At 43.4% G+C, this 23,157-nt stretch overlaps 3 protein-coding genes across 3 annotated transcripts; 2 read left to right on the forward strand and 1 right to left on the reverse strand.

Moving 5' to 3' along the window:
- Window positions 1–572: 572 nt before the first annotated feature.
- cebpb (CCAAT enhancer binding protein beta) lies at window positions 573–1,960 on the reverse strand. The gene has a single exon (XM_072449219.1). It carries the CDS (start codon window positions 1,794–1,796, stop codon window positions 996–998), a length of 801 nt encoding a protein of 266 aa, XP_072305320.1. The 5' UTR covers window positions 1,797–1,960; the 3' UTR covers window positions 573–995.
- Window positions 1,961–7,839: 5,879 nt separating this feature from the next.
- peds1 (plasmanylethanolamine desaturase 1) lies at window positions 7,840–18,425 on the forward strand. The gene is made up of 6 exons (XM_072449218.1): window positions 7,840–8,040; window positions 9,397–9,516; window positions 9,586–9,677; window positions 10,810–10,954; window positions 11,343–11,555; window positions 15,947–18,425. Exons 1-6 carry the CDS (start codon window positions 7,905–7,907, stop codon window positions 16,066–16,068), a joined length of 828 nt encoding a protein of 275 aa, XP_072305319.1. The 5' UTR covers window positions 7,840–7,904; the 3' UTR covers window positions 16,069–18,425.
- Window positions 18,426–18,954: 529 nt separating this feature from the next.
- Window positions 18,955–22,940, forward strand: ube2v1 (ubiquitin-conjugating enzyme E2 variant 1). The gene is made up of 4 exons (XM_072449224.1): window positions 18,955–19,050; window positions 20,511–20,659; window positions 21,148–21,273; window positions 22,536–22,940. The coding sequence occupies exons 1-4, from the start codon at window positions 19,029–19,031 to the stop codon at window positions 22,680–22,682; spliced, it is 444 nt and encodes a 147-aa protein (XP_072305325.1). The 5' UTR covers window positions 18,955–19,028; the 3' UTR covers window positions 22,683–22,940.
- The last annotated feature ends 217 nt before the right edge of the window (window positions 22,941–23,157 follow it).

The raw sequence follows: 23,157 nt of genomic DNA on the forward strand, positions 1-23,157 counted from the left end.
GAGGTTCCCTTTTTCCTGTGGTTTTTGCTTCTTTCTGCAGATTCACTTCACCATGCTCAAGTTGTTGCAGTCTTAGTAATTTGTAACATGTTAAGAATAAAAAAAATATATGTAAAAATGTATTATTTTTCTATTGATGGGTCTATACTTGTATCGTATCAATATGTTCATGGCAAAAATGAGACAATATCAACAGATTTTGGGGGATTGGTAATTATAAACTGAATCAAAATGCCAAAATAGGACAAATGTTAGGGCGGCTAAACCACAACTAAACAACTAAAACCAGGACCACATCTATTTCTATTCTCATTATTATTTAGAAGTCTGTCTCACTGCAGTATGGAATATGGTTTCATGGGTAACATGAAGATTTTGAACCTAAATCGTTGTACGTTTAACATGATTGATTGTGTAAAGTACTGTGTGTATGTGTTGGTAATGTCTGAAATAAGATGAAGCCTATGCCAAAAACAATGTATTCAGAGCATGAATATGTAAAGTGGGTGTAACGCCCTGTCTGTTCCCTTCACAGCCTTGAAACCATCAGAAAAGAAGAAGGAACCAGAAAATTGTTTAAACAAAGTAGAAATCTGTTTAATTCAATAAAATATCAAGTACAATTAAAGCATTTTGCCTTTCAGTTTTAAATAATTAGACGTATTTCATTCATTGCCAATACTATTACAAAGAGTTGCATCATTTCACTGCAGCACAACTCTCTTGCCATGACAACCACTGCTCCACATTCACCAGATAGAAAACGTAGAAATGCACACTCGCATGTCAAACCTGCACAAATACTGCATGTACACAAAAACTACACTGAGACTGAGGGTGACATGAGAGAAGCACGAGCCATTGCGCAATCCACGCACCCACGAGTTCTGCCTCGTTCCAAGTGTCTCTGTAAACTCTGCTCGTACCGCTCGAACTGGCTCTTTGGGCAATAATTTAAGTGTCTTCCATGAGTCCATCAGAGCCTGTGGACGTCCCTAACACTGTCCCGTGGCAGATAACAAGTTTCTGAGCGTGGCCAGCTCCCGGGAAAGCTGCTCCACGCGCTTCTGTAAACGGTCATTCTCCGCCGCCAGTTCCAGCACTTTATGTTGCGTCTCCAAGTTACGCATTTTGGCTTTGTCCCTGCTTTTCCTCACGGCCAGGTTGTTCCTCTCGCGTCTCTGTCTGTACTCGTCGCTGTCCTTGTCCAGGCGCTTCTTGGACTTGCCGCTTCTCCCGTGGGACGGTGATCTGCTCTTGGCCGAGGGCGCGGGCGTGCCGGGCGGACTGGAGCAGCTGGAGGACGCGGAGGAGAGGTTTCCCATGCTGCCGCTGGGAGTGGAGTAGTGCAGGTACGGCCTCATGTCAAACGACGAGCCGTTCTCCATCTTCTTGTCTTCGCCGTCGTCTCTGTCTGCGGCTCTGTCCTCGCGGGGCTCCTGCAGGTCTGCGTACTGTGCGTAAGGATCCCTGGGGTCCCTCAAACTGTCGCAATGGCTCGCCTCCAGGAGCGCGTAGTTCTTGTAGTTTTGCAAAGCGCCCACTCTTTTAATTTTGCTCTCTGCCAAAAAGTCCGAGAAGATTTCCCCCTGTGTCTGCGCCTGTGTGGCCAGCTGCGGGCAGTGCAGCCCCGAGTCCAGGTACACGCTGAAGTCCACGGCTCTCTCGCGCTCCTCTAAGCCCAGGTCCGTCATGGAGTCGTTGAGCCTCCAGTGAGCACTGCTGACCGGGGTGATGATGCTGTCTCGACCGTGGAAAGCAAAGCTGCCCTCGTCGTAGTAACCGGCCACTTCCATGGATCTAACACCCGCTTGATCGCCTGAGCATAGGGCTGGACACAGCCCACAGTAAACTCACAGGATTCACTCTGGAAGTGCTGTTTGTGTGTGTCACTGCTGTGACTGTGGACAGCGGACACTTTGTGAATGCAGAGGTCTAGTTTTGGACAGATTTGACAGGTCCTTCCTGTCTCCTGGGGTTATAAGACGTGAGGGGCGGGGCTTGGCAGGCAGGTGTCTGACGCACAACGCGCGGCAGCCAACCTGAGCTGCGCTCGCGCCCGGGCCCGGGACTTTACATCCAACTGACGAGGCTCCAGCAGGAGATGTGACGACTGACACGCATTATCTGGCTTCAGTTGTATTCAAACCGCTGCATGAGGGAATATCTGGACCAAGTGAAGGAAACCAAGAAAAACTAGACCAAAGTGACGTTATGCTGTTACCAGTCAGTGCATAAACCACGGTGACAGCACGGTGTCTGTTTTGAATCACCCTCGTCTCAAAACAGACTCAAAGTCATATAGAAAGCCAGGCACACGTGATAGTTTATCTCATGATATCTTGTTCATGCGTAATGACCTCGTAAACAAAACAAGACGCAATAAGTGATGTGACAGGTCATACAGCTGTTTGACCACGTTAGTGCGAGTCAAACCAGCCTCAGCGAGTGAACAACTGATACGACTATTAGTATTATTAGGCTTTCATGAGCAGGGTTTAAGTTGGAGTCGGAGAATGCAATACAAATCAGCAAACGAAAGCATCTTTCAAATTACACCTTTAAACTAAACACAGTTCCTATTGACACAGTGACATAAAAAGCTAAGCAATAGCAGATGTAAAGAGTATTACTACGGTCTCATTGAACAAAGCACTTCTGCCACCTGGTGGTGAATTGCACGAACAACACAGGGGCCTACATTCTAAACACATGTAAGAAGTGGTTGAATTTAGATCCTGAAAAACATACTCCAACATCTTTATAGTCCACACATTGATTAACTAGATTGGTTTGATCATGTGTCATTGGACCCTTGTAACTTCAGACCTACACAATATTATGACTGAAAAGGGGAAGCACAATAATATCATTCTTTGTCATCCAAAACATCGAAACTTGAAGAGAAGTTCAAGAAGCTGCCTCTCAGTTTTGAGTGAAGCAAACAAAATAAATGTAAACGTTAAATTAAATCTTTGTGTCTTTGACACTGGTTACACTTGCGTAAACCTGACGCATGCGCACGCCTGCGTCAAGAAGCCTCTAGCGAAGCCGGGTGGAGTCAGGAAGTGCGGTTTGTGTTCTGACAACGCGATTGGCTATTCAGTTTTACAGCCCGCCTCTTGCTTACGACAATTGGCTACTAGGCTCAAACACCTGGACGTGATTGGTCAAAAACGTGACTCCGTCTATGGGCTGAGAAGGTGACGATTTGATTGGGTCTTGTCCAGTTTCTATAGAACTCTAGAGTGATTTTAGCATATGCAGCAGCTCTTGAGTGGCCGTCACAGCAAACATTTACTTGCTGCTATGACAACATTGTTTTATTGAATATACATAATTCACGCCTACAGTAACAATACGGATCCCCCACAAATCAGGAACTGTCTAGATGTATTTTAATATTTGTTTGTCAGTTACATAAAAGGACATGATCTTAACTATTGCAATACATTTGAAAGGTTCTTTGCAAAAAGCATAAGTGAGGATTATTGAGGATTGAGTGAGGATTATTCTTTCATTCCCACATTCACACTCACACTGGACTTGCAGACTGATGGATCTTATGATAACTGGTCTTATTCTTTTAAACTGTTATTTTTTTGGGAAATTGCGTGGTTGAACTAACAATAAGTTTGCCTTCAAATGTAACACAAATCACACACACGTCTGCCTCTGGGCCCCTCACACACACGTCTGCCTCTGGGCCCCTCACACACACGTCTGCCTCTGGGCCCCTCGCACACGTCTGCCTCTGGTCCCCTTGCACATGTCCGTTGTTGTTGTTGTTGTTTTATGGCGGTTGGCATCCAATTGTTGCATTACCGCCAGACTTTATTCCTCAGACTTTTCGTAGTCCTCAGACTGTCGTAGTCCGTAAAAGTACTCCTTCCATTGCTTTGGTGTTATCTTATCTTATCTTCTTAAAGTGAGGAAGGCAGCAGGACCTGATGGCATCAGCCCCAGGCTCCTTAAGTCCTGCGCAGATGAACTGTGTGGAGTTATGGAGCATGTCTTCAACATGAGCCTGAAGCTGAGGGTGGTACCACAGGTCTGGAAGACCTCCTGTCTGGTACCTGTGCCTAAGACACCGCGCCCCAAAGACCTCAACAGCTTCAGGCCAGTGGCTCTCACGTCCCACCTGATGAAGACACTGGAGTGGCTAGTCCTGGACCACCTCCGCTCCACCGTGAGCTCAGCCATGGACCCGCTGCAGTTTGCATATTGGTCTGGCGTCGGAGTGGAGGACGCCGTCATCTCCCTGCTGCACCGCTCTCTCTCTCACCTGGAAAAGCCTGGCAGCTCTGTGAGGATTCTGTTCTTCGATCTTTCCAGCGCCTTCAACACCATCCAGCCGCTGCTCCTGAGGGACAAGCTGGAGACGGCTGGTGTGGAGTATGACCTGGCAGAGTGGATCCTGGACTACCTCACAGACCGACCCCAGTTTGTGAGAGCCCGGAACTGTGTGTCTGACACTCGGACCTGCAGTGTGGGGGCGCCCCAGGGCACTGTCCTCGCGCCCTTTCTCTTCACCCTTTACACTGCAGACTTCAGACATGACACGGACAGCTGTGTCCTGCAGAAGTTCTCTGACGACTCTGCCATCATCGGACTCATCACGGACGACGATGACGCGGAGTACAGAGGACTGGCGCAGGACTTTGTGGACTGGTGTCAGCGGAACCACCTCCTCATCAACGCGGGGAAGACCAAGGAGATGGTGGTGGATTTCCGCAGACGCCACCCCACTGCCCCCTCACCAGTGAACATCCAGGGACGGGACATTGAGAGAGTGGACTCATACAAGTGCCTGGGTGTTCATCTGAACCACAAACTGGACTGGACTCATAACACAGACGCACTGTACAGGAAGAGCCAGAGTCGGCTCTACCTCCTGAGGAGACTCAGGTCTTTTGGAGTGACAGGGCCGCTCCTGAAGACCTTCTACGACTCTGTGGTGGCATCAGCCCTCCTGTATGGTGTGGCCTGCTGGAGCAGCAGAAAAACACCCCGTGCCAACACGTGTGCCCCTCGCACACGTCTGCCTCTGGGCCCCTCGCACACGTCTGCCTCTGGGCCCCTCACACACGTCTGCCTCTGGGCTCCTCACACACACGTCTGCCTCTGGGCCCCTCACACACACGTCTGCCTCTGGGCCCCTCACACACACGTCTGCCTCTGGGCCCCTCGCACACGTCTGCCTCTGGGCCCCTCGCACACGTCTGCCTCTGGGCCCCTCACACACACGTCTGCCTCTGGGCCCCTCGCACACGTCTGCCTCTGGGCCCCTCACACACACGTCTGCCTCTGGGCCCCTCGCACACGTCTGCCTCTGGGCCCCTCACACACACGTCTGCCTCTGGGCCCCTCGCACACGTCTGCCTCTGGGCCCCTCATACACGTCTGCCTCTGGGCCCCTCGCACACGTCTGCCTCTGGGCCCCTCACACACACGTCTGCCTCTGGGCCCCTCACACACACGTCTGCCTCTGGGCCCCTCGCACACGTCTGCCTCTGGGCCCCTCATACACGTCTGCCTCTGGGCCCCTCGCACACGTCTGCCTCTGGGCCCCTCACACACACGTCTGCCTCTGGGCCCCTCACACACACGTCTGCCTCTGGGCCCCTCGCACACGTCTGCCTCTGGGCCCCTCGCACACGTCTACCTCTGGGCCCCTCACACACACGTCTGCCTCTGTGCCCCTCACACATACGTCTGCCTCTGGGCCCCTCGCACACGTCTGCCTCTGTCCGAGATATAAAACATATGCAAAAAGAAAGAACGCGTGTATATTCAGTTCCTTTCCGCTTTGATCCCATGGGCTTTAAAGACAATGAAACATAAAATCTCTCTTTCCCTTTCTCTCTGTGTTGAAAAGGTATTTGTGTACATTTTCTTTTACGCATGCAGCAGCTTAGGTGTCCAGTGTCCAGCTCTTGACCACAGTGACTCGAGAGTCACATCCTTGTATAGATACGTCCGTCACAAGACATCAATTTTTTGAGCACAACCCCTATACTACAGTATAGTTACCTAGCTACAGATCATTCTTCCGATTCATTTTCAATTCTAAATAAAAACAAGGCAAAATAAAACTATTTTACGGTAATTTGTCTTGGGAATTAGAACAAAAATCATATAAATGAAAAAGTTTATTAGCTTTCTCAGTCTCTTTCTCTCTCCTTGTTTTGTTTTTCTCAACAGTATAGCAGTGTTCTCGCTGAGGGCTTTTGGCATAGCGGCCTGCCATGCTGCCGCCGGCACCCGCCATGCTGCGGCCCGCCATGCTGCTGCCGGCACCCGCCATGCTGCGGCCCGCCATGCTGCTGCCGGCACCCGCCATGCTGCGGCCCGCCATGCTGCTGCCGGCACCCGCCATGCTGCGGCCCGCCATGCTGCTGCCGGCACCCGCCATGCCCAAAAGATGCCGCCATGCTGCCGCCGGCACCCGCCATGCTGAAAAGATTCCGCCAGGTATTAAGATAACCGTGCACACGCCGCGGGCATTTTAGGGTGCTGCTGCGCTCGCTCGGGTGCCGCGGGCGCCGTGGTGTTGTTCGCCGAGCAGCCGACGAGCGGCCGACGAGCGGCCAAGTGAGCGCCGACCGGCCCAGCGGGCACCAAGCGTGATACGCCGCTCCTAAGTGCGGAGTGTGATCATAATGGCTTTCCATATCGAGGGCGCGAGTGCCGAAAGGCACAAGTGTACATTTTTTAAGTACTTTTTGCTAGCGCCTAATGGCGGTGTCCCACCGCCAACCTCAAACCTCAGCCCAGCGAGAACACTGATATAGCATAGAACACATACATGCACCTTATCAGTTGGCAACCAACCGCCATTAAAAGTAACACAACAACAAAAACAACAACCCAGTGCTACAAGTCAGCTCTGCACAGAAAGCAGTCTAGGGGTGACGGTCGTGGACCTGCAGTGGTAAAAGTGATCCACAGTGACGAGACGTAAGAGTGTGTCTTTGAAATGTCAAGGTGAAGCACCAATTCTGCAATGTCCCGGAGGCGTGGAATTTTTTTTTTATCTCCCAAGGGAGACGCCACAGAAAAAAAAGTTTGAGAAACTCTGCTCTAGACGTCTCTGTAAAGGCGTAATGGACAATTTTTCTCCCCCGTGCGGACTGATACAACACACGTGCGTTTGTTTATTAGCGCGACGGATCACATCGCATCTCTCGTCTCCCATCTATGGGAGACGAGAGATGCGATGTGATCCTGATCCGTCTTCTTCTGAGTCAGCTCGAACAGTCTTTCTCCGTCTTCATTTTGTCCCGTACACCGAGGCAACTATATTATGATAGATCCATGCGCTTAGACACGCGGAAACGTGCTGCTCATGGGGACGAGCCGCACGCGGCTGCAGGTGAGTGGTAGGTGCGTTTTATGATTGATACGTGGCAGGAATAATCGGCAGTCCACGCCACGAGGAAATGAGACTCAGATTTGGGCCCAAAAAATCGTCCATTCAACCTTTAAGTAGTATATATTTTTATCATACACAATTAGGGTTGCATTCAACAATTATATTAGTAGACGACTAGTGTTGACTATGTTTAAATACATTGTCAACCAAATAAATGTTGAAATGTGGTGACTGAAGGACTGGTTATTCTAGGTGACTAATCGCGATTAGTTGATTCATCTATGCATCCGTACAGACAAAATAGTCAGAATTCTTATTTTGTACACCCCTAAAACAATTCGATAATCATGTCACCTTTAAAGCACAAATACACGGTGCCCGCAGTTACAAGATGGCCGTCGTGACTGAAACGTCTTCCGCTGTGACGTACCGGTATACGCGCGCTCTAGCGTCCCGCCCCGCAGCACGCATTACTGTCCCTGGGTGAGAGCGCAGAGGCTGAAGGGGCTCGGCTCGCACTGGAGGAGAAATGGCGAGTATGAAGAGGCAGGACGGGCGTGGAGTGAAAGCACCAAGCCCACAGCCGTCAACATCGGACCGACCCACGGCCAGATGGGGCCCGCAGCACGCAGGGGCCCGGGAACTGGCCAATTTATACTCGCCAGGTGAGACGCAGCTTCTCCCAGCGGAGCTTACGAAACTGTGTCCACTGATCGGAGCTCGTGACATAACCGAGGACTGCAATTTAGTTTCATAATAACATTAACAACTGAGCAAAGAGTTGTTTTTTTATATGTATGTAAATCAATTTCGCTTTAGCACAGTTGTTAGCGTTAACATTAACCAGACTGGGAACACAGGAAATAAGTTTGCACTGTTGTTAGCGTTGTATTTGACATTTTGTGCATTGTGCATCATTGGGGAATGAAAGAGCTATTGTTTCCAGTGGATATTACTAGCAGTTTGTGTCAAAACATTGTATTCAAATCTACGCCCTCTACAACTCCAAATGAAGCAGTTGTTTGGAAACGTATAGCTAGCAACTAGGTAACGTTGATGTTCTAGTTTGATCACTGTCATGGTAAGAAACTTCAGAACTGAAGCCTTTTTTTAGTCTGGGAGAAACCACGTAAGCAACATAAAGACTGATCCATGTCCAAACTCAGACTAAGACAAAACTAAACCTATGCTGAACCTATAATAATAAACTGAGAATAAACCAGGACTGAACCGGGACTGAACCAGGGCAGAACTAAAATAAGCCACATTAGGACGCAGGTAGAAGAAAAATGGACTAAACCAGGACAGAACCGCCACATTAGAACATGGACTAAACCATGTCTAAGTCCCTCAATTACAACTCACAGGCAAGAAACATAAGGACTCAATCAGGACTAAACAAAAAGGCTTCAGAACTGAAGGAAGAGGGGGAAATTGACTAAACCAGGTAAGCAACATAAAAACTGATCCATGTCCAAACTAAGACAAAACTAAACCTGAGCTGAACCTATAATAATAAACTGGGAATAAACCAGGACCAACCTGAATACAACAAAAAGTCTACTAGCGCTTTAAGTTGGGGGAAACCGAGTAGTCTATAAAGAAGTCAAAACTTATAACAAAACCATGAAAGTCAGAATAGAACTGTGAATATGTGCAGTGGCTGCATATCAGTCTGTGTGATTGGGCAAAAGAATCACAGTCACAATCTGAAATCCACACAATGTACAGTACACCCACAGTACAAACAATACTGCTCAATACTCAAAAAAACTGTCTTCTATTGGTGCATATTTTATGGCCAGCTCCTCTTATGTAGCCAAAACACAGGTATTTCAAGTCTAACAACTATTTTACTACAAACATTAGCTGGAGGCGCTGCTTTTCCCTTAAAGCGTTTGATTATTCAGCTACTTTCCCAACCAGAATGTTACAAAAAGAAAAAAAGGGAACAGGACATGAGTGAATTCCTTTTGAACTTTAACTTACAAACAAATGTCTTTCTTTCTTTCTTTCTCAAGGCAAACGGTGTCAGGAATGGATAAGTGTCATCCTCTGCTTTTCTCTTATGGCCTTCAATTTCATCCACCTCCTCGCCAACTTCCACCTGGGCCACGTGTGGTACATTGTGTTGGGCATCGGTAAGAACAGAGTCTCACAATCGGTTGCTTTGTTTATCGCTTCGTTGTGACCAATAATATGATTTTCAGTGGGAGGAATCCTGACCGCAGACTTTGCCTCGGGGCTGGTTCACTGGGGAGCAGACACGTGGGGCTCGGTGGATCTGCCCGTGTTTGGAAAGGTACGTTCAGCTCCCGTAGTGTAGCTGCTGGTACTTCTGCAAACCGCTTAATATCAGACGGTTTACTTCCCTCAACTTGTCAGGGTAGTTGTTTAAGCGCTTCAACAACGTGATGATGGACTGGCTCACAAGTAGGGGCAAATTTGAGGTTTTAAGTTTGATTGTTGGTCGGTAGTTTGCTGTTTCTGAAATAGTGGTCGGTGATATCGACACCTTATCTGAATATTAGGATTATACTAATGAAAATCAGATGATATTACGACAGTCCATCCAAAATTTGCTCAACTGTGCCCGTAAATGTCTTAAGATTTCAAATATTGTACAACTCTTGAATGTAGGGCGGCAACTAATCAATAGGAATAGGAATAATCAATCGTCAACTAATGAAGTAGGTGAATAATGCTTAACAGTTCTATACACAGGTTCCAAAACAGAAAAGATTTTGACAAACATTCATGCCTTCTTTTTCATATTTTTTGCTTTTGTTATTATTGTTGTTTCATGTTGCAAATGTTGTGAATGAGTGTTTTTGTTTCTGTTTTTTGATTCTGAGTGTGTCTAATTTAGGAAAAATATGCATATTGCTCAACTTTTGCTTTCTAAACAACTACAATCGATGAATCAAAAGCATTATCGCAGGACTAATCAATAAGCCAATGATCGTCAGTTGCAGAAGTACTTGAACGGACAGTGAAATTAATCACAAAAGTTCATAAATATCACTTTAAGATTACACCTTTTGTTTTAGTCCTTTTTTAAAATTGTTTTATTCTAGACAATTTATTTGATACTCATTTTGCATATTTCCAAACTAAATATTGCAATTTTATAATTTAATAATGATAATATTATTTTATTCATATGTCTTCCACCTCTACGAGCCAACCAAATGTTTTTATCTTTTCATGCGGTAACGTATAACTATGAGATGAACATGTGTATGTATTTATACTCTAATTCTAACTGGTGTTATTTAAAGAGAGGGAAATGTTTTTGTTGGCTGCCAAATCCTTGTCTGTGATTTAAAGTAATGCAGGTTCTTTCTCAGTGGATGTTGACAGCGAAAATGTACAAGTTAAATATGGATCTGTTCGATTGTAATTCCACCGTTGTGTGTGTGTGTGTTTTACAGGCTTTTATAAGACCGTTCAGAGAGCACCACATAGACCCCACAGCCATCACACGACACGACTTCATCGAGACTAATGGAGACAACTGTATGCTCACCATCGTCCCTTTAGCTAACATGGCCTTTAACTTCCTCACTCTCTCTCCTGGTGAGTTATTAGTTTATACAAGCGGCTAATATGGACCAAATTTATTTAGAAAATCTATTCTGATAATCGACAAGACAATAATTGAGACAGAAATCAGATTCTAAAAGTATCCAATGGACCCTAGACCAGGGGCCTAGACCAGGGGCCTAGACCAGGGGCCTAGACCAGGGGCCTAGACCAGGGGGCCTAGACCAGGGGGCCTAGACCCGGGGGCCTAGACCCGGGGGCCTAGACCCGGGGGCCTAGACCCGGGGGCCTAGACCCGGGGGACCAGACCCGGGGACCAGACCCGGGGACCAGACCCGGGGACCGGGACCGTGGGAGTGTTGGAGTGTGAATTTTTTGTCAATAAATGTACTATAAATGAGCTCATATCTGTGGTTTCCAGCGGAGATCTACCATAACTACCCATTCTACTGCTACTTGTTTGCACTGGGCATTTTCGTGACGCTGACCAACCAGATCCACAAATGGTCGCACACGTACTTCGGGCTGCCGCGCTGGGTGGTGTTTCTGCAGAACTGTCATATCATCCTTCCACGAAAGCACCACCGTGTCCACCACGTTGCGCCGCACGAGACCTACTTCTGCATCACGACAGGTAAGGGAGCATCGACGGGAGGCTTAGGGGTTTGGCCGCAGCACATGTGTATTAGAACTCCAGTTCTGACAGTTTGCTGCTCTTCAACCGCCATTTTACACTACTTTTCCGGAAAAATCCCTTTGTGTCTTTTTAATAGAAAGTTTATAATGTATCCTTTAAATTTTATTTTTAGACAGCTCTTTTTGTAGCCTTTTTATTAGGCCCGAGCGCCACAAGCTGGCGAGAGGCCTATTAATCTCGTAAGGCCGTGCGAAGCACGGCTGCGAAAGTGCGCACGTAGTGCGCACGAAATCGAGCGCGACGCGCTCGCCCACTTCCAAACACTCACTAACGCACTCCTTCACTCATGCACGCCCCGTGCATACTAATTAGTAGTAGGAAAATGGAACATTACCGTTGTAAGCGAAGCGGTCGTCATCCCCATATAAAGCACTCATTTGCGCTAAGTAGCTCACGAATACGTTCCCCATCTCTTGCATGTTCCGTGCATATAAGCATGTAATGCAAAAATTTAACATTATTACTGTATAGAGGGCCAAAAACACAAAGTGGGCCCTCTATACAGCGCGAGTTCTTCTTCTTCTTCTTCTTCTCCTCTTTCTCTTTCTCTTTCTCTTTCTCTTTCTCTTTCTCTTTCTCTTTCTCTTTCTCCTTCTCCTTCTCCTTCTCCTTCTCCTTCTCCTTCTCCTTCTCCTTCTCCTTCTCCTTCTCCTTCTCCTTCTCCTTCTCCTTCTCCTTCTCCTTCTCCTTCTCCTTCTCCTTCTCCTTCTCCTCCTCCTCCTCCTCCTCCTCCTCCTCCTCCTCCTCCTCCTCCTCCTCCTCCTCCTCGGGACCAACCCCCCTATTTTTCACCCAGTGAACATTGACGAAAAGTCACACAAATTTGCACACCTCTAAAAATCGTGCCTCTCAACATTCTGGCTATTTCCCTTTTCTAAAATAAAAAAAATAGCGCGTCAGCACCCCCAAATGTACCAAAAATGCATTGAGAGATGGGAAATGACCCAAAAAAAATCTGATCGTAGAATCATGAAATTTGGCGCAGAGGTAGATGGTGACAACTCTTTGTCAACTCTAACAAACAACTCTTTTTACTTCAGGAAGGCTCCTCCCAATGGGCGGGTCTTACCACAGAACAGTATTAATATCGGAGTTCTCGATCTAAATTCTTTTATTGACAATGACTCTTGGATGAGAGTCGAAACGTCTATTTTTTCAAACTGAGTCCAGATTTTACATTTCTGCCGTTTGCGCAGATAAAGTCCGAATTGCGTCAAATTAGAATCAGTTGTTAAACTCTTTGCCCTAAACCTACTTGAAGTGAAATAAATTAATTTGGCGCCACAGCGCCCCCTACAGATTTTATATGGAGGTTAAATGTTTAGTTTTGCGAAATTATATGAAATTTGACACACAACTCAATTTTAGCATCCCCATCAAAAAAGTCAATGAGACCCATGTCATAATTGTTATGGCGTTGCCGTAACGATGACCGAAACCTTCCATGTTATTCCAATGGGGAAATCGCCTGAACATGTTTACACTTTAGACTTTCACAAACTCCTCTTAGGGCGTCAGCCCTGTTAACCTGAAATTTGGTGAGACTCATCTTCAGGGGTGAACCGTCAAAAGTTATCCACATTTTTATTCAAAATAGCCGCACATTTTGCCAAGAATTCAAAATAAAATAGCTTTTTGATGGTAAAACAAAGGGGAGAAGATGTGACAGCGTCACAGATTCAGCAGTAGGCGTAATAAAAGGACAATTGGGGCGCGTTAGCGCCCCCTCCTCTTGCGGCGTGGCGGCGGCGTAGCGAGGGCCGATCATTGCCGCTTGCGGCTATATTTTATTAATTATTATTATTATTATTTTTTTTTACTTGAAACAATACACTCCAAATTTAAAACAACTTTCATTATATTGAAATCCAGCAGAACAAAAACAAAATAGTTTCCACTTCAAATTCAAACCTTTTTAGTAGAATATTTTTTCAGGTCCACAATATGGCCTTAAACAAAGCACCTTCACCAAACTTATTCTGATCATTTTTGTTCTTTAGAGGCCCTGTTCCCCATTTTTACCATTGTCAAACTGTAAAATACAAATTTGGTTACTTTTCAACTGTTAGCTGTGGCTTAATGAACCACAATGAGTTCTCGGGCAGATACAGCACAATCAATAAAGGGCTTTATTATTCGATGTGCGATTAGGGGCCTCAACAGCTGCATTTATATTACGGTAGTCCATATTTGGGCATAACAAACATAAACTCTACTACATAAGAAATGGTGTAATGGCTTTTTTAATTCCCAATCATGGATTTCCAAGAGACAAAAAGTTAGCACCAAACTATATTTAAAAAATCAAACCAAACTATATCTTTTGAATGGGGAAAAGTCTTCAAAATGTCACCAATAAAAGTGAAGCTGAAACCCATGAATAAAGCAGTTATCCTTATGTTGCGAATAGCTGCGATGTGAATAGACATTCTGTTACTAACACCAAGCATTCTCTCAAATCATTTTCCATATTTAAGTTTAAAGGACTCGTTATCTGCCACATTTACTTTTCAGAGCTTTGTATTGTTGCGGTCTCCTCATCAAAACATGGAGTTGTGTTTGACTTCGTTCATGCTCGTTTCCTTAATCGTGTTTACAGGGCCGTCTTCTCTGACCCTCACAAATGACTCGGTTTCAAATGTTCCCGGACAGTTGCAGCACTGGTAGAAATAGACTTCTCCTGCAAAGTTTTTCTTGTTCTCGGGGGGAATTATGCAGCCAAACCAGGCTGAAAAATAGATTTTCAAAGTTAGGGGCCCCCAAGCAATTTCAGGGGCCCACAAGCGCGCACGGCATCGCGGCGTCATAAGAACAAGATAAATGTGTTGTTTTAAACCTGGTTATTAGCATGTAAAACAATTTAAAGTACTTTTATCTGTTATTTGATATGAAGAGCACAAATACTGAATCATATAAACCAGAGATCATGATCTTTAAAACTGTTTAATTTAATATAATAATGTTTCTTATATACAAAATAAATACTGTTTACAGCATTTGACACAAGGAGATCTTGTGGAATATATGAAATCACGTCCTACAAAATAAACTACTACCATACATTGCCCCGAAAATTAGACACGTGAACGCAACATGAACGCAGCGGCCAATCAGATGCCCGCTTTTATCGATATTACATCACGGAGACCGCTCGGCTAATGAGAAGCGAGAAGACGTGCGAAGTGGGTATGTCGGTCAAAACGAAACTTAAGCGATGAAAATGCCCCGAATATGGCCAAATTACTAGTTAAATCTTGATTTTTTTCAAGGAGGGGCACGGCGGGCCTCCTCCTATTTCAAACCGCGGGCCCGCCGGAGATTCAACTGCTTGCGGGCCCAGGGCCCCCGTCTATTTCACAGCCTGCAAACTGTGTTCACACGGAACGCACGGCTCTATTAGCATAGCAGTCATGTTGCCCAATGGCTTGAGATATTTATCTTCTTATTGATGGCAGAGGACAATGCTCAAATACCTCATGTGTAGTTTTTAAAAGTGTGTGCCACAATAATGCATATGTACAATTTTTAAAGGACAAATATGATGCATTATTTGTTTTGTTATTAGCCTTTAACACGCTCTTGAGTACCTTTTACTTTGCCCCCTCATGTTCTAGATCAAAACGATACCTTACTCCTTACCCCGCCCACTTTTCTCTCTTTTTCCCTCGTGATGGCCGCTTCCTTTGTCATTTCACTTTCGGTCCAGCAAGAACTCTTGTTGGTTTAAATGTACAACGAGGAAAAAGTCTTGCCACTAAATATGCCCTAAAGTAGATTGATTTGTGTGAAATATCCAATCTTCATGTGACCAACAAGTCAACAATGCACCGACTCCCTGGGCCTGGAAACAGCTTTTTAGTCTGTGTAGAACTCTGGAGGTCGGCAGCCCTGTGTTAACTAATACAACCAGAAGGAGGATTACGTCATATGGCAGAGCCCAGATGGGCTTCTGGAATAAGGTGAATAAGAAACAAAATCAATAACTGTATCTCTGCTGAGTGTAGATGCCATCTACAAGCAAAAGTTTTCTTGCCGATGTTCGGTCAGGCAGTTGCACTGATCGTAATGAAGATAAATGAACAGAATGAGTCTGGCGATGATTTATGGACTTAAAACCGGCATAGAACATTCTCAGAGCCCCGTCACAGATTGAGAAAACGTCACAGATCGAGAAAACGATGCAACTCCAGGTATGTTTTTGAATTGGGAACAATGTTAGTACATGGTTAAAAGCTCAAAAAGGTAACTTTAGCATAATATGTGTGCTAGCGTGTATAAAACATCTTGATTATCTTGAAAGAACTGTCATAGAATCTTTGTGCTTCCAGGTTGGCTGAACTACCCTTTGGAGAAACTGGGATTCTGGAAAAACCTGGAGGATCTGATCCAGGGAGTGACGGGAGAGAAGCCCAGAGCGGATGATCTGAAGTGGGCTCATAAAGTAAAATGACGTGGCCCCTACCTCAGACAACAGTGGACCTTTCTTCCTCTTTCAACTCGACTTATTTGAAGGAAATCTAACCATTTTGATGCCATAGCTTTAAGTCACATTTGATCTAATCTCTCTATTGGTGGCATATTTCTTACTGTTGAGCTTTGCTTTTTGCAGGACCAATATATTTTTACTTAATGTCTAACATAACACTTTGTTGGGATTTACATGTTTTTGCCCAAAAAGATTTATCAAAAAAACTTAAATGGCTCCAGAAGATTCTAAGTGAGAAAAAACAAATAAGCTAAAAACAAGTATTTATTTTGGTTTGCTTATTCACAACTGAGATGAATATAATTACCCGATTTATCTCAGTCGCTCCACTTCAAAAGGAAATTAGACACAATGGCTAAAATGGGGAGTAGGAGCATAACCAATGTTGATACAAAATTGAACAAATATATTGCTGTTACATTTAATTATTTTTAGGAACCTGTTTTCTGAAAATATCTACCAGTTGTTAAACACAGTCAAGTTAATAGGTCTAAAATACAACGCTCACTGAAAAGATGTTGAGAAAATACATAATACATTACAATATACATCTAAAATATAGGTTATTGTCTCAAACAACTAACATTTTGTATAGTGCATTTAGAAGCTGTATGTCCATATCTTTTATCTCGCTTCATTTACAAGAGGAACATGTTTCCTTCTGCCTTACATATACAGTATGTACTTCTGATGCAGTAAAGATACTGAGGTCTTAGCAGTTTTAGTCGGATGAGTAGCGCTTGCATCTTTCTGAGAACAATGTCTTCAATTGTGCCAATCCAAACACATGACCCACTCCTCAAACGTGAAATGTAAACTGACCAGCTTCAGTTTCAGGGCTAAACATGCACAAGTAATGTCCACTGAGTATGGCCTTGGCATTGCCACATTGGTTTGGGCTTCAGTGAAGTTTGAAGATCCAAGAATTTCTCCACTTTGTTAAGTAGACGACGTTGAATAAAAAAAGATGTTTCTTTTTGTAAATGCCGTGTACAGCAGTTAACTATGCAGCAGAGTAGGATGCCCTTACTTTTATGTCTTAAATTTAGGATTGGATTAAATGCCTTTATTTTTTACTTCAAACTAGACAAGACGTGGGGAAATGGAGCTCAAACATTAAGTGCATGATGGCATTTCTTTAGTTGACATAAGCAGACATAAGGATGCATGCTTTGGCATGTTTGCTTGTCCTAGCAATACTCAGTCATCAGCCTCTCGGTTTGTGGGAGTGACCCATCATCACAGGTTCAGAGAAATGCTGAACCTATGAAAAAACAAATACCTCACATGTTTATGAAAATACAGATTTACAAGGATCCTAGAAAACTGAGACCGTTCAAATTAAAAAACGTCTAATTTGCTTTATGTATTCCAGTTTTGAATCCTTCCTACTTGATTCTTGTATATAAACGGTCACTGTTCAGAGTACACTGCAGATTGCACATTGTTGGATGTTTTTAGAAAAGGTCCTCTTTGCTTCATGGTGGGATATTAACTTCTAGTGATATTCTGCCTTAAACCTTTGAATTTCCTCTTGGAGCTTTTCCATAATTCTAGGCACATTTATTTTGTACTTTTTGCTGAAATACTGATCAAACATAGGCAACAGTAGAACAGACCAGACATGCCATAATCTGTAAACTTTGTAAATTAAACTGGAATAGATGTACTTAGAAATAAGCCATAAGAATACAAAGTTTGTGAATATAATAATTTTTAATTGACCAAATTATTTTAGATTTTACATTTATCACTTGCTGAAGTGAAGGCCACCTGTGATCTAGTTTATAATGTTACATTGGTGTCAAGTGCTAAAAATACATCTGATGCTGTTTTTGAAGCGCAGGAGTTTGTGGTTCTCAGTTCTTTGCCAAAATGAAAAGGATTCAAAGCCTGTCGTGTTCACTTAAGCAATAGAATAATTTGAATCTTCTTTTTACAAAGACGCTTTAGAGATTAATGTGGTTACTTTAAGAAAATGGTCGAGTTTTAAAAACGTGTTTCATTAGAAGATGGGTCTTTAGCATATAAAGTTGTTACTAAGATGATGATGTTCTCTTTGACTTGTTGAGTGAGGAAATGCTGTAGTTTTGTAAAGAATGGCCTTATCCCCATTATACTTTACTGTAACGCGTTGCCTGCGTTAGAAGAAGCCATCCACTGATTTGAAATGTCAAAGTCCAATGGCATGTGGGATATGGGAGGTGGTTGCCATACGGGAGTTTAGATATCAGCATAATGCCTTGATGCCTTTCAGTTGCCTTCTATTTTGAAGACTTGTAAATATTGAAAAATATTTCTAAATAAACTACTACACCATGTCTTTTGGTTCAGTCCATTTATTTTCTCTTCCTTGTAGTTTCTGTGGTATTGTACTCATACAATAACACAGAATACAGTCTATGCTACATAGACTGTACTATATATCTATATACATATACACCTCTATATAATATATATATAATATGAGAATGTCATTCTCCCAGATGAACCAAAAGCCGGATTGCTCTATTGATTACACTGTACTTGCTGTGAAATATCCAACAAATTCCCAAATGTTTAATCTGGTGATTTAAATTAGTGACAAGACCTATTCACTTGTATACAAAAACTACCTTTGTATACAAAAAGTACCTTTTAATTTAGTCTGTATGAAATATTATTGGCCTGTAGAATGTGATGTCCTCTGAAACAACACTAATACAGACTAAAAGGTTTATTCAGGGGTCTCAGCATGATGACACGTTAGGACCATAACGATCATCGATGACATTATATTTCTTGTACTTATTGAAGGGCCAACTGTGCTCAAAATGGCCCAACACGATGATGAAGCTGGAACATGAACATGACAAAAACACACCCAAGCCACGCACGTGCACGAGCCGTGACAGTGCGTGCGCGTGCCGTTGTGTCCCGACAAGATGGCGGTCTCCGCCGGATCAGGTAAATGTTTCTGAGAAAGAAATTAGAGATTTACTTTATTTGTGTTCCAACGTCTCTTTAAAATGTCACTGTTCCGTTGTTAATTAGAAACGGCACGTCATTTATCAAGTGACAAACGCACCGTGTCCGAATGAAGACGTGAAGAGCGGCGACAGGATGAGGTTCATTTAGTTTGTTCAGCTAACGTGAACTAGCTGTAAATAAAAGCAAAGGCGCCGTGTTTCCCTCCTCGGAGAGGCTTTAGTAGAGCCTTTAGTGGAGCATTAGAGCCTTTAGTGGCGCATTAGAGCCTTTAGTGGAGCATTAGAGCGTTAGTACAGTGAAGGCCGCCGCTTGGTGTTTGCATCTCGAGCATCAGAAGTTGTCTGCATCATCTGTAGCTTCACTTTAGCCTGATGCTAACACAGCGGCACAACGGGCTTTATAACGACACTGACTCATCCAGAACAGGACTAACGTGCGCTTTATTAAACACAGACATGTAAGTGAGAGGACGGTGGACTGCTTCTGTTTCGTGTCTTTGTTGAGTTTGAAACTGGAGTCTCAGCTGCTCGTGTAAAGGCCACAGACACCGGACAGTTTCCAGTGTGGACCTGGTCCTTTTACACTCATGATGGGGACAAACAATGCAGCAGCTCCAGTGCAGAGTGGCCAGAAGTGGGACAGCTTATCAAAATAGGGACACTTTATATTTGCCATCAACTAAATAATTTGTGTAATCTTCTGTGGTTCTACTTTTTAAAAACTGTTGTAATGATTATTCAGAACTGTAACTGAAGATCAAAATGTCTTCATCTCCATTTGGTCCAGAATTCAGACTTATTGATGCACATGAACAAGCCAACCTTATTTATGTAATATTTTAGTGGCCCAACTCTCTTGTTTGTCAAAGGAATGAATCCAATTCCTGCTTAACTGGAAATGCAAATCACAACGAAAATGCTGTCGAACTCAAGTAAATGTGGGCGGTGCGAAATGAGGTGGAGACGAGAAGGGCTGTGGTCGAATAAAGACGAGTCCTGTGCATCGACCAATCGACTAAACCAGTGGTTCACAAAACGTTTACACAAAGTACCACCAAAGAAAATATTTGGGTACCAGCAGGTCTAAATCGAGCCTATAACAGGAGTATTGCTTCTTTTCGTTTTTTTAAAAAAGATTTTGTGGACCGTAGTAGGCTTTATTGACGTTGAAAGTACAGAGTGAAATGGGGGATGAGAGAGAAGGGAGGACATGCAGCAAATTGTCGGAATCGGGAATCAAACTGTCGACACTGCGGTCTAAATTAGTGCTAAACCTAGAAGTTACTCAAGGAAGAACAAAATGTGATTCAAATGTACTCTAAAATAAGTGAACGTTAGAACTGAAGAGGGGTCCACCAGGGTTGCATTGGACTAAATGACTAAAACAACAATGCAATAAGCTGAATATTTTCATTAAAGATTGTGCGTGCTTTACAGGTGTTACAGTTCCTCGTAATTTCCGGCTCCTGGAGGAGCTGGAGGAGGGTCAGAAGGGCGTTGGTGATGGGACAGTGAGCTGGGGTCTGGAGGATGATGATGACATGTCTTTAACACGGTGGAGAGGGGTGATTCTGGGCCCACCCAGGGTGAGTGCTCACGCTGTTATGATTTAGGGATTTCACTATGTCCCGGTCACACTGATTCTGCTCATTATATAAAACACATCTGATAATTGACTTTGAAAACATTATTTAGGCTTCACAAAACACGATCTCAGAAGGAGGAAAGAGCCAATCACATGATCACATTTTAGAGTGCGCAAGATAGGGTTTAAGTGACATCACTACTTCCTCTTTTGAAGAACTTTTGGGGACTTGCCCATTCAAACGATAGAACATTCTGATTAAATATGGATTGCCATAGTAACAGTCCTCACATGTACAGGTGAGTGACATCAGCCTCTTTACATGGGTTTTTATCATGTTTATGGTCCTATGGTCAGGGAAAGGATTTGTGAGTTATAAACCTCATTTCAACCCACAACAGAAAAAATATAAGTTTGTCTGATCATGACAACCAGATACTACATCACTTCCTAAGGATCTAAACTCGTCACTGACCTCTGTCTCCTCAGACGAGTTATGAAAACCGGATGTACAATCTGAAGGTGGAGTGTGGGCCCGGCTATCCAGAGTCTCCTCCGTTTGTCAGATTTGTCACCAAGATAAACTTGAATGGTGTTCACAACTCCAACGGCGTGGTACGTATCTGTCAGCAGTTCAAAGAGTAATTAGGCTTCCTTAGCAAAATCATTTGTGCAGTTTTACATTTTGTGTCACACAACTATTTGTTGTAAAGACACTGTCAGAAAAGCTGTACTCAATGTGCTCTCAGTGGTGGGATAACACTCTTGTTTGTTACAGACATTCCAATAATCTTTTCTTGGTATGAAATGGTTCATGACATTGAATTATCTGTAAGCATCTTAACAGAACAGTTAATGAGTTTAGAGATGTACTAATCCAGCTTAGTCACTTCAGAGATTTATACTAATATGATGATCAGTGTATAACCTGAGTTTCAGATCAAATCACATTAATTCAACACTAATAGAAATGATCAACACTTGTGACTTTACCTTTTATATATTTCATCTGGCAGTGTGACATAATCACATTTTAGAATCTGAAAACTATCCACAGTCTTTTAAACTGATTGGTTTTCTAACACACACTGTTCCAATCTCCTTTAGTATAAGGGGTTCTCATAGTAGAACCCATGTACAGTACTTTGTTTAACCCACAGGCGTCTGTAGTAGAACGCCTCCTCCCTCCACAACATGAAATGTTTTATTTTTTTTAATTTATGTCTAAAATAGTAAAATAAGAAACCTGCGCACTATCTTTGAGGGTAGCACAAGGGTTAAATCCAGTCCCCATTTCATGTGCATTCTTAATTAGTAGGAGTAATTAACATTTTAATAACTGAATAACCCTCCAAGGAGAAAAATACTTCTATTGTCCTAACCCCACTTAATGAAATGTTTAAAGGTTCAAAACTACAAATGCTCATTTTAAAGCCAGTTGGACTCATTTTCAGTCATTGTCGCTGTGTGAATATGAGCTAATTTAGAGACTTAGTTCTTGGTACTGCTATAGAGACGTTTTCCCCTGCTGATACCAATATCTGATATTATTCTATAATCCATTGCACCACACATTAAGTTATAGTTATGTTCACAAATTCACTTTTTGTATTGTAAAAATGTTTATCTGGGATATAAATTAATTTGATGCATGATTGTGTAAACATAGACATATTTTAGTCTTAATTTTTGACTCCTTGATCTGTTCGGGTTAATCTGATGCTCGGAGGACAAACTGGGAATGAAATTGGAAAAATATATATTTAAAAATTGGACTGATACAGAAACTCACTGATAAATGATATACCATCTCTAGTGAGTGAATGAGTTCTTGAAGCAAAGCCATTTGAGCACATCCGTTTATCGTGTCATTTTAGGTGGATATGCGAGCCGTGTCCGCATTGGCAAAGTGGCAGAACTCCTACAGTATTCGGATGGTTTTACTGGAGCTGAGACGGCTTATGACGTGTAAGGAGAACATGAAGCTGCCCCAACCTCCGGAGGGCCAGATCTACTCCAACTGACCTCCTTCTGACCCATGTTCCTTTCCCCATGTTCCTTTCCCTAAAACTTCTGTTTGATTTCCTCCATCCAAACATCACGTCTGGCATAAACACACATGAAGTTACTGAGTTCATTCCAGTTGCAGCGCTTCGCCTGTAGGAGCTCTGTCGATGGCATTTCCTTAGACCCATCAGATGTGACCATTCAAATACTGTACTTATTTTTTATTATTTGTTAAATCTGATTGTACAAAAAAATAAATAATCTTATTGAGTGTTCTACTGCGTCATCGTGTCTGTCCTGTCGCTTATATTGAAACTAGAAATATCTGGTACATTATGCGAAATAGAATCGACAGAATAGCAAAACGCTACTTTGTAAAAAATTATATAATGGCAAAGATCACAGATGGACATGTTTTCAAGACCAATAAATGTATACAGTATTGTATATCACAGCACTTTTTTTTTAACCTATTAGAACAGAACACACATT

Source organism: Eucyclogobius newberryi, unplaced genomic scaffold, assembly GCF_026437365.1.
Source record: "Eucyclogobius newberryi isolate DKJ021-1_F unplaced genomic scaffold, fEucNew1.0.hap1 SCAF_17, whole genome shotgun sequence".
NCBI classification, from domain to species: Eukaryota; Metazoa; Chordata; class Actinopteri; order Gobiiformes; family Gobiidae; genus Eucyclogobius; species Eucyclogobius newberryi.